The sequence below is a fragment of the Chrysochloris asiatica genome, unplaced genomic scaffold (assembly GCF_000296735.1).
Source record: "Chrysochloris asiatica unplaced genomic scaffold, ChrAsi1.0 scaffold00003, whole genome shotgun sequence".
Lineage (NCBI taxonomy): Eukaryota > Metazoa > Chordata > Mammalia > Afrosoricida > Chrysochloridae > Chrysochloris > Chrysochloris asiatica.
The window spans coordinates 17,076,157-17,093,399 of NW_006408521.1; the positions used below are offsets into that span (position 1 = coordinate 17,076,157).

At 41.5% G+C, this 17,243-nt stretch overlaps 1 protein-coding gene across 1 annotated transcript in view; it reads left to right on the forward strand.

The window, feature by feature from the left end:
• The first annotated feature begins 6,746 nt into the window (after positions 1 to 6,746).
• Positions 6,747 to 17,243, forward strand: part of TNKS2 (tankyrase, TRF1-interacting ankyrin-related ADP-ribose polymerase 2) — a 79,085-nt gene continuing 68,588 nt past the window's right edge. Inside the window, exon 1 of the mRNA XM_006831134.1 lies at positions 6,747 to 7,204. Coding sequence (XP_006831197.1) covers positions 7,006 to 7,204 — 199 coding nt within the window. The 5' untranslated portion in view covers positions 6,747 to 7,005. The remainder of the gene's footprint in view (positions 7,205 to 17,243) is intronic.

Sequence of the window (17,243 nt, forward strand, 5' to 3'; positions counted from 1 at the left end):
ACTTAACCGAAACCTCTTCATCATGGATGATCCTTCTGGTATTTAAAATATCAATGGCATAGTTTCCAGCAACACCGAAGCCCACAAGCCACCACAGTACAACAAACTGACAGCTGAGTGGTGGACCGTGTCAACAGCAAGCACCAAAATCAAGCTACAGTTTTTTGATCTATGTATTGCTTTATTTTCTTCAACAAAGTTTTCCTATATTTTGTAACTAAGAATTAAATCCTTCCCTGATTAGCATATCTAAAACATTTTTTTGTTTTGTTTTCATCTCTGAACATTGGCCAATGCAGCTTTATAACAAGCATCTGTGTCATATTCCCATGTCTTGAAGAAATACAAATTTACAAATGGTATTGTAGTAGTAAAGACTATTTGTTGTTGCTGCTGGTTACTGTGGACTCAGCTCTAAGTCACTATCACCTTATGTGTAACAGGAACAAATATTGCTTGGTCCTGGGCCATCCCTATGATCTTTGATATGTTTGAGTCCTTTGTTCAGGCTACAGCGTCATTGAGCGTTTCTGTTTCTTCACTGATTCTCCACTGTATTAATCACGGTAGATACACCATCAGGAAAAGCCGATTGCTAAAGAACACTACTATTAACTACTTCAGATCAAGTCTTCCCTCTTTCCTTCCTAAAAGGATGTTAATTATGTGGGAAGAAGCAATATTGTAAGCTAAAACTACTATATATTTCCTGCCAGATTATAAAATAATTTTTTACTGCATAAAATATATAAAATAAATCATATGAATTTTCAAAGACTGAATTAATTGTCAAAATATTGACACGCAACAAAAAAATTTAAGTGAGAAGTCCAGCAACTGAATTTTAATAGAGAAAGAAAATGTTAATCAAAGGACATAAAGAATTTAACTGGATAGATATTTATCAAGAGACAATTTAATATTATAAATATGACAGTCATCTCAAGTTCAGCAGTTCAAAACCACCAGCAGTTCCACAGGAGGAAGATGAGGCTTTCTGCTCCCATAAAGATTTATAGCCTCAGAAACTCTACTACACAGGGTCACTATGGGTTGGAATTGACTCAACTGCTTATAACAACAACAACAGCTCCCAATTAAGCAGTAAAAGTTGTACTAAAATTCCAGAACTTTAGAGAAAATCATCTTCTCATTCTTCCTTCCCTTCTTGCCCTAGGCATAGTTCTGCTACGGACAGGTGTGTTCATCCCACTAACTCTGGGCTGGGTCCTGGGACTTGGGGCTAATGGATGTGAGTATATATGATATGAGCAAAAGCTTTTCATATGCTTTGTGGTTTGGCTTCTCTTGTTTATCTGCCACCTGCCATGAAAAGAACACAGTCTGTGATGTATATATTTGTTTTTGTTATTGTTAAATGCCGTCAAGTCGACTCCGACTCATAGCAACCCTGTAAAGGGTTTCCGAGGATCAGCTGATAAGTTTGAACCACCAATCCTGTGATTCAAACCGCTTATCCGACAGTGCCACACAGATCTTGGATGTATGTATAATATCACAGAAATAGTAGACTAATCTAAATAATAATTATTATTGTTGTTAGGTGCTGTTGAGTCAATTCCAACTCATATCGACCCAGTACAGGGTTTCCAAGAAAGTGGCTGGAGCATTTGAACTGCTGACCTTGTGGTTCAAACCAACCTTACGGTCCAGTGCTTATCCTACAGCACCACACCAGGACTCCCAAATAATAATGTTATTGGTGTTGTTACGTGCTGTTGAGTCAATTCCAACTCATAGTGACCCTATATAGGGTTTCCAAGGAGCAGTTGGTATGTTTGAACCAACAACTTTGTGGTTCGAGTTGCCCTTGTGGTCCAGCTTTATCCTACAGCACCACACCAGGACTCCCTGAATAATAATAGTAAATATTGATAATAGACTTTTTATATGCTAGGCCCCGTTCTGAGTGCTATAGTTGTGAAAACACATGTAAACTGCCTAGTCACTTTAGGAAGTTGTTGTTGTTGTTAAGTGCTGTTAAGTCGATTCCAACCCATAGCGACCTTGAATAGGGTTTCCAAAGAGCAGCTGGTGAGCTTGAACCACCAACCTTGCAGTTCAAATGACTTTGCAGTCTGACGCATTAGCCCACAGCGCCACCCCAGGACTCCACTTTAGGAGGTAAGTACTATTATTATCACCTGTGAGGCAACTGAAACAGAGAGAGGTTAAGTTACTTGCCCAAGATTATATGATGAAATGGAAATTCTAGATAGCACCATAATGCAGTGGGGAAATAATGGATTGTTTTACAGGTGATACTGTTAAATTCAGCTTATATTAGTTCATGTTGTTGTTGTTATGTGCCATGGAGTCAGTTCCGACTCATAGCGACCCTGAGGCTGTAAATCCTTACGGGAGCAGAAAGCCTCATCTTTCTCCCGCGGAACAGCTGGTAGTCGAACTGTTGACCTTGCAGTTTGCAGCCCGATTCGTAACCACTACGCTACCAGATCTCCTTATATTAGTTCATAAACTCCCCAAAAAAAACCAGATATTCCCAGTATAGATTAAAGACCTAAATGTGAATGACCAAGTGAACAAACTAGTATGTGTTTATAGCCTTTGAGAGAAGAGGAACTTCTTAAATAAGATTTAAAAAGTAAAAATCACAAGGTAGGGGGTAAAGAATTTAAGTTTGTCAAAAGAATTCCCCGCCCCCTTTGGATCTTGAAAGATAATCTCTAAAACCTAGTCATTTTACATCTTTGATGAAGGTTCCAGTGCAACTGGAGAGTTATTATATACGGAGTTTTGAGTTTTTGTATGATGTTGTTAAGTGCCGTGGAGTTGGTTCCAACTCATAGTATACTTGTAGAGGGTTTCTGAGGCTTTAAATCTTTGTGGGAGCAGAAAACCTCATCCTTTTCCCACAAAGCACTTGGTGGGCTCGAACCATGGACCTTGTGGTTCACAATCTAGTGCTTATTCTATGGAGCCACCGTGCTCCCAAGTTTTTGTATAGGTGATGAAAAACAGTTGCTAACAGATAGTACTGCTGGCAGCACATGGTGAATGCAATTAATGTCACCGAATCATACATACAAAAATGGTTAAACTAGTTTTTTTTGCTGTATATGTTTTACCATAATACATTTTTAAATGCATTTAGAAAATGTGATAAATAAAAATCTGTGAAATGAAAAAGTTTGAAAGTCATTCATATGAAATCTTTACACATGTGCAAAAGAGGAATGTTTAAGAATGTTCATAGCACAACTTTTATAATAACAAAAATTGGGAACATTCCAAATGTCCAGTAGAGTTACGTACTTGTAATCTATTCACATGGTGCGACTCCATACAGCGCTGAAAATGAATGCATGACTCTTACATTTTCTTAAGTGAAAAAAGGACCACAGGAGAATGATAGTTTGGGATTTCCAGCAAGATGGCAGACTAGGCAGAAGCACACGGTGACTGACTGCCTGTTTCCTCTACAATACAGTCGGTCACAGGATACTAAATGAAACAGACAAAGATGGTAATCCTGGAACCCTTCCACAGGAAAGGTTAGACAAGCTAATTAAGCACTTACTGGGAGGACAAGCTAAACAGGGACAGCAAAAGGAGACCGACTAGCAGGGGGCCAGACATGATGCAGCCATCTTAAACATTTGCAAGCAACTGTGGAGGCAGTTAGTGGCTTGATGGTGCAGATGCACATGGGTAACTGGCCACTGGAAAAGTGTGCTTCTTTCTTGTTCCACATGCTCCCCTGGTGTCTAGAGGTGTGGCCAGCCTCTATACTTGTCCACCTGGTGCAGATCCTGGAAATCTCCAGGATTTTGGCAATAAGTGGTTGTGAGCTGCACTGTGTGAGCAGCCTTGGCTCCTGGCTTCAGACAGGCTCTGCTCTAGACCAGCAGAACCCATAGAATGGCCAGGCCAGCCCAGCCCTAGTCTAGCAGAAAATCTCATAAGCAGCTGCCCTTGCTCTTTAGCTGCCCTCTGGTCCTGTCAGACTCTGATCTCAGCTATCTTAAGGGCCAGCACAAACTGCTTCTGAATTGGGTGCCCTGACAACACATAGGCCCATAGGACTTTCATTTAGGACAGGGAACACTGCCATTTCACCCCACTCCCACATACCTCCTGACTTCCTGGCTGACAAGCCTCCCAGGGCACACTTCTGTGTAGTTTCTGAGGCTGTAAGTCATTAGGAGAACAGAAAGCATCATCTTTCTCCCATGGAGTGACTGGTAGATTCGAACTGCTGATTTTTGTGGTTAGCAGCCCAGCTCATAATCCAATACTCTATCAGGGCTCCTTTCAATTGTACCTTGTTGTTGTTAAGTGCTGTTGAGTCGGTTCTGACCCACAGCAATCCTGTGTCGGGTTTCCGAGGAGCAGCTGGTGAGCTTGAACCACTGACCTTGCAGTTCAAACAGCTTTGCAGTATGGCACATTAACCCATAGTGCCACACCACCCATCATAATCATGTGATGATTTATTTTGTTCTCCATCATACATATGAAAACCATGGCTATGAGTTGGTGGGAATCCATTGGCCTCATGCTAATGGTTTCCTTCATTCACACAACTGTCTTTGCTTTGCCCTTGTCCTGTTTAAGGGTTAATAAAAGGGTCTTCATGCTAAGGAGTCTTGATGGTGCAGTGGGTTAAGTGTTGCACTACTGTTCCCCACCTGCCACTCCTGTAACGATTCATAGTCTTTGTTCCACATTTTTCCCCAGTCATATGGAACAGTGAAAAAAGAGGGTCATCAAAAAAGAGGGAGACCTCGAGTGGGAACCCCATCAACAGCAATGGAACAAAACTCAATTATCATACAAATGACCAAGCTTACTGGTTGGATAGAGATTGATGGAACTCCCAAAACAATGGCCCTTAGTCACATTTCATGTTTTGAAATGAATTCACCCACGTGGCTCAGACTTCAGACAATCAATAGAAAGGTCTAGAAGATGAGCAATAATACTAGAGAGGCAAGCACTCCTCATATTAATCAATAGCAACAACAAAAACAACAGATGTTCATATATAAGCAAACTTGAACATTATGTTGTGTAGGGATACATACATGAGAAGAGAAGGATAAATATCAACTAATAAGTAATAAAAATGCATATATTTGGTAAAGGGATTAAATGGGCATGGGCAACGATAGAAAAAAAGATGTAGCTAGTGTTCCAGTTTTAGGTGGGCATACGGGTGTTCATTTTATTAATATGGAACAAACTTACGTTAAATATATCATTTTCTACCTATGAAGTAACATGGAGCCCTGGTGTGGCGCTGTAGGATAAACACTGAGCCGCAAGGTCGTTTTGAACCGCAAAATCTGCAGGTCAAACTAACCAGCCGCTCCTAGGAAAGCCTTTACGGGGTCGTCAGAACCGACTCGACAGCACTTAATAATAACAACAATGTTGTTAAATGCAGTTGAGTCGGTTCCGACCCATAGCAGCCCATAGGGTTTCCGAGGAGCGGCTGGTGTGGCGCTGTAGTATAAGAACTGGACCCCAAGATCGGTGTGAACCGCAAGGTCAATGGTTTAACCCTCACGGCCGCTCCATGACGGTCTCTAGGAGTCGGAACCCCATACACGGTCTCTAGGAGTCGGAACCAAACCCTATACACGGTCTCTAGGAGTCGGAACCAACTCAACGGCAGTTAACAACAAATATATGTACAAATAGATATAAATATATACACTTCAAAAAGTTTATAGAAACATTTCATTATCTTTTAATTACATTTTAAAAGACCCTCTTACAGTTAAACATTACGTCCCCTCTTTTGACACAGCAATAAACATACTCCCAAATACTGGATTTCCTGGAAAATGGTAAGAAATTAATATAAGGAGGAAATGCTTGTCAACATGCCTAAAATCAGCATGTAGCAGTTTAATTTCTTTCAAACTAACAGTTCCTTGAGGCAAAAGGGATGCCATGGGGAATGATCATAATATCGACTGTTGTGACTGTCACACTGTCTTAAACGTTTAAATTATGCTTTTCTTGGGTTCCTGTGCCACAGAAAAACAATAAAAGGCAGGAAATTCTCTTGATTAGGTTATGCATTGTTTATTCTCGCCCCAGTCACCTTCAATACAATACTGAATTAGGTCTTAACACTCTAGTTTGTTCTGAGCTAATAATTGTAACTGATCAAAGTCATTCCACTAATTACTATTACATTCGAATTAAAATAAACTTTCATCATTTTCCTATACATGATCTTGGCGCAGCTCATCTAAACTTGTGGAGAGTAACGCCTTCCTTTCCCAGAGGTGGCTTACAAGAAAACAAACAAAAAACATACAACAACGAAACAGTTGCAGGGAAAGGGAAGAGACGTAGTTATGAAAACGGAAAACAAATCCCCAAGGAGAACATCATAGTGGAAGCTGAAAAAAAAGGAAAACTTCCACAATAAGAATTCCAAAGGAATACATCGGGGTAAAACTCTGAAGGGCTCTTTTTCACTGTAGGAAACAATAAGGAATTGCAGCTGGGAAAGGTCATGAAAATACGGCTGTTCAGCGTCTGCAAATTCTAACACAAAGATGGCGGTGGAACGAAGCCCCTTTTTTCACCGCCAATGGCTCCCGCTTAACACTTCCCACAAACCCCTCTGCGCGACCCGATTCACCCAAACCTGCCCAGTTGGTCTATTGCTACTGCGCACGCGCGACCACGTCACGTGCGCTCCTGGAATCCGCAGAGCTGGCAAGAGGGGACCTGCCAGCTTCCGCCGCCGCGTTGCTTCGGGGCTCAGACGGAGAGTTAGTGTTGTCTCCGTCGCCTCAAGGCAGCCCGGGGGCGCGGGGCCGAGCGGGGATCGCGCGGCGGACTGACCATGGGACTGCGCGGGGCCCGGTGACAGCAAGGAGCCGAGCGTCCCGGGCCCTGAGCGCGTCTCCACCGGGGGGCCTCGCCCTCCTGCTCGCAGGGCCGGGGCTCCTGCTGCCGCTGCTGGCGCTACTGTTGGCGGCGGCGGTGGCCAGGATCATGTCGGGCCGCCGCTGCGCCGGCGGGGGCGCGGCCTGCGCGGGCGCGGCGGTCGACGCCGTGGAGCCGGCTGCCCGCGAGCTGTTCGAGGCGTGTCGCAACGGGGACGTAGAGCGAGTCAAGAGGCTGGTGACTCCTGAGAAGGTGAACAGCCGCGACACGGCGGGCAGGAAGTCCACCCCGCTCCACTTCGCCGCAGGTAAACGGGGCCAGCGCCGCTTCGCTGTCCTCCAGACCCCACCTGTGCCTCGGCCTGGGCTCCCGGGCCCTTAGGCCCAGAAAACCCCACACAGTGCGTCTTTGTCCCCAGCTTCCCCCCGCCCCCGAGGAATCGGATCTTGGAGATCTCACTCTTGTTGAGTGGGAGTTGAAGAGATTGGTGGCTAGGCGGTGAGCGTGCTGCGCTTACTGGACGCTTTTTTGTTATTTTGGCTTTGTGTTACAGTCTCAACAATACCTGTGCCAACTTCCGGTCTTGCCATCCTGAGAGTAGGGGATATAGTTACTAAGCCTTGTGATTTGAAAAACAAACTCTCTCCAAAATCTCCTGTTCTCTTGCAGTTTCCACTATCCAGTTGCAAGTTCTGTTTGGTTAAGAGATCGTTTTGTTGTGGATTCCGACTCGGGCGACGCCATGTGTGCAGAATAGAACTGGTCCATAGCATTTTCAAGGCTGTGACCTTTGCAAGTCAGATTGCCAGGCCTGTCTTCCAGGTGCCTCTCGGTGGATTCAAACCTCCAACCTTGTGGTTAGTAGTCTTAACTACTAACCAAGTAGCATTTAACCTTTTGTGTCACCCAGGGACTAAGGGGGTAAAGGCCTTGTAAAATGCAAGTAATTTAGTAGGACTAGCTAAATTGGCCATTGACATCAATTAGAGTTAATTGATTTATCAGTCGCATTAGGATAAGCACTGGACTGGTAACCGCTAGGTCGGTTCAGACCCACCAGCTGCTCCTCAGAAACCCTGTACAGGGTCGCTGTGAGTCGGAATTGATGTAAGGGCACTTCACAACAACGCTCATTATTACCAAGGCTCTAGACAGAGTAATAGTGGAAATAGGTAAATTAGTGAAAACTGAGATCTGACTTAGTTAAAATAGCTAAATTCTTCAATTAAATTTAAAGTACAGAACATTGCTTATTTACTTAAAACAGCTATGATTGTTTACTTTGAGAACGATTGTAGCTATCTTTAACCTCCATTGAGTAGGCATGATTGAAAGTAGGAATAGGTTCTCATATCTGATAATCATGGTGTTTATTTTGTGTATTACATATGTTTGGTTTTTTTTTTTTAAGCACATAGGAAGCTTGCCTTGTTTATAGACAGTGCTTTTGCACTTTCTACGCATTGTAGGAAGTCTCTGGGTATTAGCCCGGTAAGTACTAACCGAGAGGTGCCTCAGAAGACAGACTTGGCAATCTGCTTCTGAAAGATCACAGACTTGAAAACCCTATGGAGCAGTTATTCTCTACACACATGGAGTTGTCATGACTCGGAATCAACTGGAAGGCAACTATCAATTGGAAATTGGTTGGCTTTAATCTGCTCCTGATTTAAAATATAAATACGACCAGGAGGTAAACTTCTTGATCCCTTGTACCTTCGTTGTGTCCCCACTCTAGAGTGTCTTTGAGAGTAGGAGGTTTGGGAAATCACTGATGGTAAACTAGAAATAGCTGGTGGACAATGGACTGGGACAGCCAAATCTCACCTTTTTAGTCATTCTGCTGAAATGTGACAGTCAGTGCTACCTGTCCTCAGCCAACTTGAATTGGCCTATTTGATCATGTATTCAACATTCAAACAACTGATTTGGCAAACTGTCACGCCAACTGACACATAATCCAAAGAGTAGTGTTACTTAGGTTCTGTTCCTTGATATGTGGATAAAAATAGCCAAGGAAGGTTTTCATTGCTACCTTTCAAGAATTTTGTGTATTAATGAGTTCATATCTGAGAATAGTAATATTTAGAGGTTTAAGCTTTATTAACCTTGTTGCCTACCTTCATTCCAGCCCCAATTTCCGCCCAACTTTTCAAAGCACCTTTTACATAGATTTCATGGTGTTTGTTCACATTAAAATGGAAAACCTAATATTTTAAGAACCAGTTTACCCCACAACTTAGCCAATACCCCACAACCCAACCTAGTCCAGTTATCAAATTAAACATTTCAGTTTATAAAAAGGTCATAAATTAAACATTTCAGTTATAAAAAGGAGTAATAAACGTTACTGACTGCCTTCAACTGAAAGCTTTTTTTAAAGACCTGCATTTAGACTAGGTGTATGAGATTTTTAAAAAGGCTTTGTAAATTCATTCTAAATGGTTGATAAATGGTTTTAAATAGGAACATCCAGCTACATCATCTCCTGCTCTAAAAGAAGATGTTTTATAGTCTCTTGTATAGGTAGTAAATTATAATGATAATGTACATGTAAGCATACTGTTGAAAGTTCAACAGAAGTGGGGGTACTTGTAACTGCCTAATCAACCAGTTTCTTGTATTTACATTATAGAGCACACTTCTGAAAAGAAACTCCCTCTTTTTCAATTTTTAGCTGATTAAAGTTTGGAAGTTTTATTAGGGTGGAAGCATGCTTTTTGTTTTGTTTTGATTCCCGGAGAACATTAGTAGTGAAAATGAATCCTAAGAGAATGGTTTAGAAAAAAAAATTTGGTTTTATCTTTAATCTAAAAAATATATTTCAATCAAAAGACTGATTGCCAGCCCCAAATAAATTAAGTTCTTATGTTAGTGAGAAAGATAATAAAAATAAAACTGACAAGATTTTTTCTTCTGTTAAGTATTTTTTATTATTAAACTAGGTTATATACTCCTAGCTAAGTATGATTTAAGAAGTTATTTCTTATGAGAACAATTATAATGAAAATTGCTTCCTCTAATCTACCACCACCACTCTGCCCTTCCCCTGCCCGCCACACACACAAAGGATATGAGTGATTTTTGTGTGTGATACATCCCAAACTTGTAGAGGCAAGTTGGTAGTACGGAGACTGCAGCTTTAATGTTGCTAAAATCCGAAATTCTTGACAGTGCAATCCCCTAGAAAACAGCAGATTTCAGTGAAGGGGGACCTTCTCTGAACTTCTTTCTGATGAATGAAGAGGTGACAAAATATGGGAGATAGTCATTCTAGTAGTGTGTGTTATAGCAAAAAATTGAAATGCGTTGCAGTCCCTGAAGTCTTGGAACTCTGCGGGAAGGAAAGGAGAGTTCCATGGCTTCATAGACGTAAGTATTTTTAAGGTATGCAGAAATACCAGTAGAGAAAAATGTAAAGCCTTTTATTGGCTTCAAGGAGTCCAAGTATATTCTAAAACATTGCCATCGAGTCAAATTTAACTCATGGCAGCTCTATAGGACCAAGTAGAACTGCTCCCTGGGGTTTCCAAGTTTGAAATCTTTAGAGAAGCAGATTACCACATCTTTCTCCTGTAGAGCAGCTGGTTAGTTCAGACCATTGACCTTTTGGTTAGCAGCCTACCACATACCCACTGTGCCTTCAGGGCTCCCTTCCAGGTGCGGAGATTATGAAAAGAGAGACTCTTTCATAGCTCATCAGATCTCCAAGTTGAAAAAGAACTTGCTTGTAGAGGGTTTTTTTGCTGCAATGGTTGTATATTCAGTGAGGATGTTGCAGGACTGAGCAACTTTTCTGTTATAAATAGGGTTGCTGTGAGTTGGAACCAACTCAACGGCACTTGACAACAGCAACACTCGGTCATGGGAAGTAGGCCTATGTCCATTAAACCAGTCAAGCTTGGAATTTATCTTCAGTTATGTCAATTGCATAACGGGAAATTTTATTCAGAGGAGAGAATTGGAATTAGAGCATCTGGAATTTATCAAACATAATAGATATCAAAAACTAGGGTTGCTTTCCGTTGAGTTAAAGGAATACTGTGTTACTATTTTTATATATGTGGAAGTCATGTAGAAGAGTGAGTAGATATGATTTGTATATTGTAGCAGTCTAAACTAGAATGAGAAGATGAAAGGTTACAAGGAGCAAGACTGCCTTTAACAATCCATTCAGCGTTGGAACTGGCTAGAAGTCTCCAAGCAATGGCTGGATTGGCATCTTTCAGAAATGTTGTAGAAAGTATTCCTTCTTGGGCTTGGAGATTGGACCAACAGATCAAAATCTAACTAGTACAAAAACGGTGAATGAATACTTCAGTGATAAAGTTGAAGGTTTTGATGACTAAGCTGTCAAAAGTTTAGTAACTTTTGTGATGGCCATTCACTTCTTTTCCCAAATGGTGCTATTGAAGACCTCCAATAACTTTTCAGTGGCATTTCCTTCTGGGTGTAGTCCAACATCATAATTATAGAAGATGCACAAATTTTGTCTACATTCCATACCTACAACTACAATTACAGATTCTTGTTTTCAGTATTGGTGTTTGCTTTGGGAGATAATTAAATCCTATATTAGCAGAAAACCCTAGTATTAAATAAGACCAGGCTATTCAAGGCTACCTAAAACAATAAAATCTTTCATAGCTCATCAAACCTCCAAGTATATGAGGACTCTTCAAAAAGTTTGTGGAAAAATGGAATCAACAGAATACTGCATTTTCCCACGAATTTTTTTGAAACCCTTCATATTATTAAGACTTGAGCTGTATCGTTTTCCTCAGCTCTTGTTGGACCTGAGATGCAAATAACTTCAATAACATCTAGTTTGAAGTGCTCGTTTTACTACTCCTCTATTTAAAATTACATTACTCAGAGATACGGCATTTTCAAAGTTTCTTCTAACAGGGCCAAACATAGTGTATCTGTCCCAAGTTAAGATGGGCAAAAACTAAATATGGAAAATACCTTTCTGGATCTTAGTAGACTAAATTTAATAGTCTACTAAATTTAATGAGAAGTTTAAAATGGTATTACTCAGAAAAGTCTGTCAGTAAGAATCCTGTGCATATGAAGGTGCTTCAAAAAGTTCATGGAAAAATTCCACTATCTTTTCTTTTGTGTGTGTAAGTTTTTATTGTGAACTGAGTGATAGTTTGTTTACATGGGAGGGCATTGGCCTTATATCATTTCATTGCCATGATTACAATCTCCTCCGTGCATTATCATTCAACAGTATTTGCTTCCATTACCGGTTTTGTTTTGGTTTGGGGTTTTTTTTTGCGGGGGGAGGGGTGTACACAGAAACAAATAATTTAAACAACCAAAGGGCACATCCTGCAAGCCTGCTTCCTGGCCACCAGCACCCAGTCCCTCTCTTTCCATGAGTACAGAGTGCTCAGCTGCTCCCTCTTTCCATGTCCTCATCTCTGCCTCCATCTCTGGTGTCACTGCTTCTCTGGATAGGGTCCCACATTCTGCTTATTCTCTCTATTCTCTTGATGGTCCTCTGTTTCTGGACTGTAACATTAACTACTGCCCCATTTTTGTTACAAAACGTCTACCTTTACAGTTGTGACAGTCACTGTTACTATTAGTCATGATAACAATTACTGTTGAATCAGATCTTATCCCCATCTCTTTTCACCAAACCCAACTAGACAAGATGAAAACTATTCAGTAGGGACACTACCTTCCCCCTCACACTCTTAAACTTAACCTCCCTCTTGAAACCTTGTAAGCGAGTCATTTCGTGCCTTTATTGCCCCCTCATTTTAGGTAGCCAATGTCTAGGTTGCCCATCCCTATCTACCCTGTGTACAAAGGGGATAGCATTGATACTTGATGTGAAGACTACTTCCCTCTTAGTTGGCATTTGGAGCTACTACATCCATGAGTATAGGTCAAGTTCATTAAATTGTAGCGATTTACACTCATTTCCTTTATCAAATTCCACTATCTTTTAATTCCATTTTTTTCCCATGAAATTTTTGAAGTCTCTTTGTATGAGTCAAAGCTCTAGGCTGCTTGCTTAGAAATTGCTTTCTCCCAAACTAGAAGTTTTGTGTTTCATGGCAGTGGATATCATTTTTTTGTTTTAATTTTTTTTCTTTCTGACTAAGCTCTATGTGAAACTTGCTTACCTTTAGACTGTCAAGGCATCGACATTGTTTCATAATGGACCGCTTGTGTCTTCACTGGCCCATTTCGGTTTAAATTTCCTAAGAGTCCAAGGTGGTTTCTCTGTAGTGATTCCAACTACCTGGTGGCTTTTTGAAAGTCATTCCATTGAAATCATGTTTCCAGTGTAACAGCAAATTGTGATTCTGTTAGCAGCAGTCCTGGGATTCCTGAAACTGCTGGCACCTAAATGTTAATGGAACTTGACAAGAGGGAAATTGAATAGATTGCTCTTCTTATTGGTCACAAATCATCAACTCCACACTCTCTGAGAGAATCCTGCGCTTGCTATTCAAACAAAGCGCTCAACAGTCATTAAATAAATGTTTATCAAGCCCTTCTATGTGCCAGACACTGGCTTTGGCCGTGAGTAAACAGTAATGAGCAGAACACAGTGAGCAGTGGCATTGTTTATTGGTCAGCAAATTTACCTTCCAGATATCCTGCTTTACTTCATTGTCGGTGTATGTGTTGCGTATGCTGTCTGGTTGATTCTTACTTATATTGACCCTGTAGTCTAGAGTAGAAGTGCTCCATAGGTCTCCTAGTAAATCTTAGGTGAGCAGATGGCTAGGCTTTTTCTTCCACTGAGTTGCTGGTGGTTTTGAGCCACTGACCTTTCAGTTAGCCATTGTGTCACCAGAGCTCCTTAGTAGACTCAATTCGTTGTGTGATTTCATGAGGATTTTACTCATAGAGCAGTGATTGGAGATGAATGTAGCTGTTTCATACGATCATGATCAGAATATACTTTACAAAGTAATTTGTCTTTAAGCAATGAGTACTAACCAGAAGAGCTTTGACCTATTGAGACCATAAGAATGGAGATTATCAGGAATTAGCCCTCAGAATTTGAAAAGGTTCTTAAATGTAAAGGTTTCACCTAACTCATAAAAAAGCCTTTTCTCCAAGTTGGTGTGGGTACTGAATGGCTGGAATTCTAAAATCATTGATTGAGGCACGTATAGATAGCTTACTTGCTGTTGTTATTAAGTGCCATTGAGTCAGTTTCAACCCATAGAGACCCTGTATAGAGTTTCTTAGGAATGGCTGGTGAGCCTGAACCACTGACCTGGCAGTTCAAACTGACTTTACAGTCCATCGCATTAACCCACAATGCCATACCAGGACACCAGATAGCTCACTAGGAAGGGACAACACGGCCAAAAATGGCTAGGCTTATCTGACAACAGTTTGGCCTTTCCATTCTTGAATTTCTTCTGGTTGGCATCTGAAATACCATTGTATTCTGGTTTTACTTCTAAAGCTTCTTTTTCATTCCATGAGATACTAATTTAGTAAATAACATCCTGGTGTGGTGCTGTGGATTAATGCACTGGACTGCAAAGTCACTTTGAGCCACAAGGTCAGTGGTTCAAGCTCATCAGCTGCTCCTTGGAAACCCTATACAGGTTCACTATGGGTTGGAATCAACTCAACGGCGCTGAAACAACAACAACAAATCATAAGTTTTGTTAAGTGCTAGAGGATGCTAGGAGTGCTGGTGTAGCACTGTAGGGTAAAGCGCCAAGACCGTGAGGTCAGTTTGAACCACAAGATTGGTGGTTTACACTTACCAGTTACTCCTAGGGAATCCTGTACCAGGTCATGAGTCAGAACTGACTCAGCGGCACTTAACAACAACAGGGAATGATGCGATGACTAAATACAGAAATCCCTGATCTTGTGGAGCTTGCGTTCTGGTTGGAGAGAGGAGGACATACATCAGATAAGCGGCAGAGTGTCAGATAGAAGTGGGCAGAATGACTGCTTTAGGTAGGATAGTTAGGGATGGCCTCCAGATGACACTGAAACATATAGACACTGAGTAAAAGCTGGGGTTATGAAGAGGTCTCCAGTAAACAGGATAGCTTGTGCCAAATCCCTGAAGCATTTCTTCCTGCTTGATGAACTGAAAGAAAGCTGGGTAATAGCTGAGAAAGGGAAAGTGGTATGAAATAAAGTTAGAGAAGTCGGTTAGGTAAGGGCTACTTCATGTAGGCAACCTTGTAGACCACAGTATTGTGGTGGACTTTTCAAAGAGCATCAGTGGGAAGCCAGTAAACTGGTATGATATAATTGTTTGTAAAAGGTCTCTGAGAACTGGAGTAGAAATGAAAGTCCCACTTAAGAGACTTGCAGTAATTCCCACTGGAGGTAATAGTGGCTGGATTAGGGTGGTTGTGATATGTGCCATGAAGTCATTTCTAACTCATAGTGACCCTATACGGGTTTTCCAAGGCTCTAAATCTTTACAGCAGCAGAAAGCCTCATTTTCCTCCTCTGGAGTCACTGGTAGATTCATATTGCTGACCTTGTGGTTATTATCCCAAATCGTAACCCACTATACTACCAGAGCTCCTTTTGGATTAGGGTGGTGGTGGTTATGTGCCGTGGAGTCAGTTCCGACTCATAGCGAACAAGTATAGGGTTTCCCAGGCTGTAAATCTTTATGGGAGCAGAAAGCCTCATATTTCTCCCATGGAACCACTGGTAGTTTCAAACTGCTGACCTTGAGGTTAGCAGCCTGACTCATAAACCACTATGCTACTAGAGCTAGAGCTCCTTTTGGATTAGGGTAGTAGCAATGAAAATGGAAAGTACTAGGGAACGTACTGTGCTTGACATGCCTTTGAAATGTCCAGATGAAGATATGTCAATAGTCTGGAATTCAGATGAAAATTCTAAACTGTATATTTTAATTTGGGATTGTATATCTAGGTCTCTAAGGAAGCTGGTAGCATAGTATGTTATGAGTTGGGCTGTAAACCACAAGGTCAGCAGTTCAAAACTACCAGAGGTTCCATGGGAGAAAGATGAGTTTTTCTGCTTCCGTAAAGATTTAACAACCAAGGAAATCCTGTACGGAGTTGTTAAGAGTTGGAACTGACTCCATGGCACACAACCACCACCGGCTAGGTCCCTTGGTGACATAAATGGTTTGCACTCAACTGTGGCACTGTGGGATTAACACTGGATGCAGGGTTAGTTTGAACCACAAGGTCGGTAGTTCAAACTCATCAGCTACTCCTTTGAAACCCCATACAGGTTCGCTATAAGTTGGAACCGACTCAACAGCACTTAACAACAACAACTAACATGATGGGAGCACGGTAGATCTGTAAGATAAGCATTGGCATGCTAACCACAAGGTCAGTGGCTCAAGTCCACCAGCCACTCAGCAGAAGAAAAATGAGGCTTTCTGCTGCTGCAAAGGTTTACAGCCTCAGAAACCCTAGACAAGGGGGTCCTAGGGATCAGAACCAACTGGGCAAAAACACTAATCTAAAGGTTGGCTATTTAAGACCACCAAAACACACACTAGAAGAGCCTGGTGATATGCTTCTATACAGATTACTGCTAAGAAAACCCTATAGAGCAGTTGTACTCTGTAATAAATGGGGTCTGTCAGTTTATCGTAGTGCTGTGATGCTGGAAGCTATGCCTACAGTGTTTCAATCCCAGCAGGTCACCCATGGTGGACAGCTTTAGCAGAGCCTCCAGATGAAGACAGACTAGGAAGAAGGAGGGGCTCACTACTTCTGAATGTGTACCTGCGCTGAAAACCTTATAAATAGCAGTGGAACACTTGTCCGATAGTACCAGAATATTGAATATTGAAACATAATGAAGAGCACTAGATACAGCGCCGGAAGATGAGCCCCTTGTGTTGGAAGGCGCTCTCAGAAGACGACTGGGAAAGAGCTGCCTTCGCAAAGTAGAGTTGAACATGATGAATCAAATGGAGTAAAACTTTCAAGATCTTCATTTGCTGATGGGGTACAACTCAAATTGAGGAGAAACAGTTATAAACATCCATTTACAGTCAGAACATGGAATGCACAAAATAGGAATCTAGGAAAGTTCAAAGTTGTCAAAATGAAATGTAACATATAAAGACTGATATCATAGGCATTGGTGAGCTGCAGTGAACTGGTATTGACCATTTCAAATCTGATAGTTGCATGGGTTACTATGCCTGAAATGGCAGATTGAAGAGGAATTGCATCACATTCATCATCAAAAAGAGCATTTCAAGATCCGTCTTTAAACATAATACTCTCCTGATGGGAAGAGAGGGCATGTGCACAAGAACACCCACACTTGCAGATAGTACCCACGTGACCTGGACCGGATGACTAGATGATCAGAGCTCAACCAGGAGA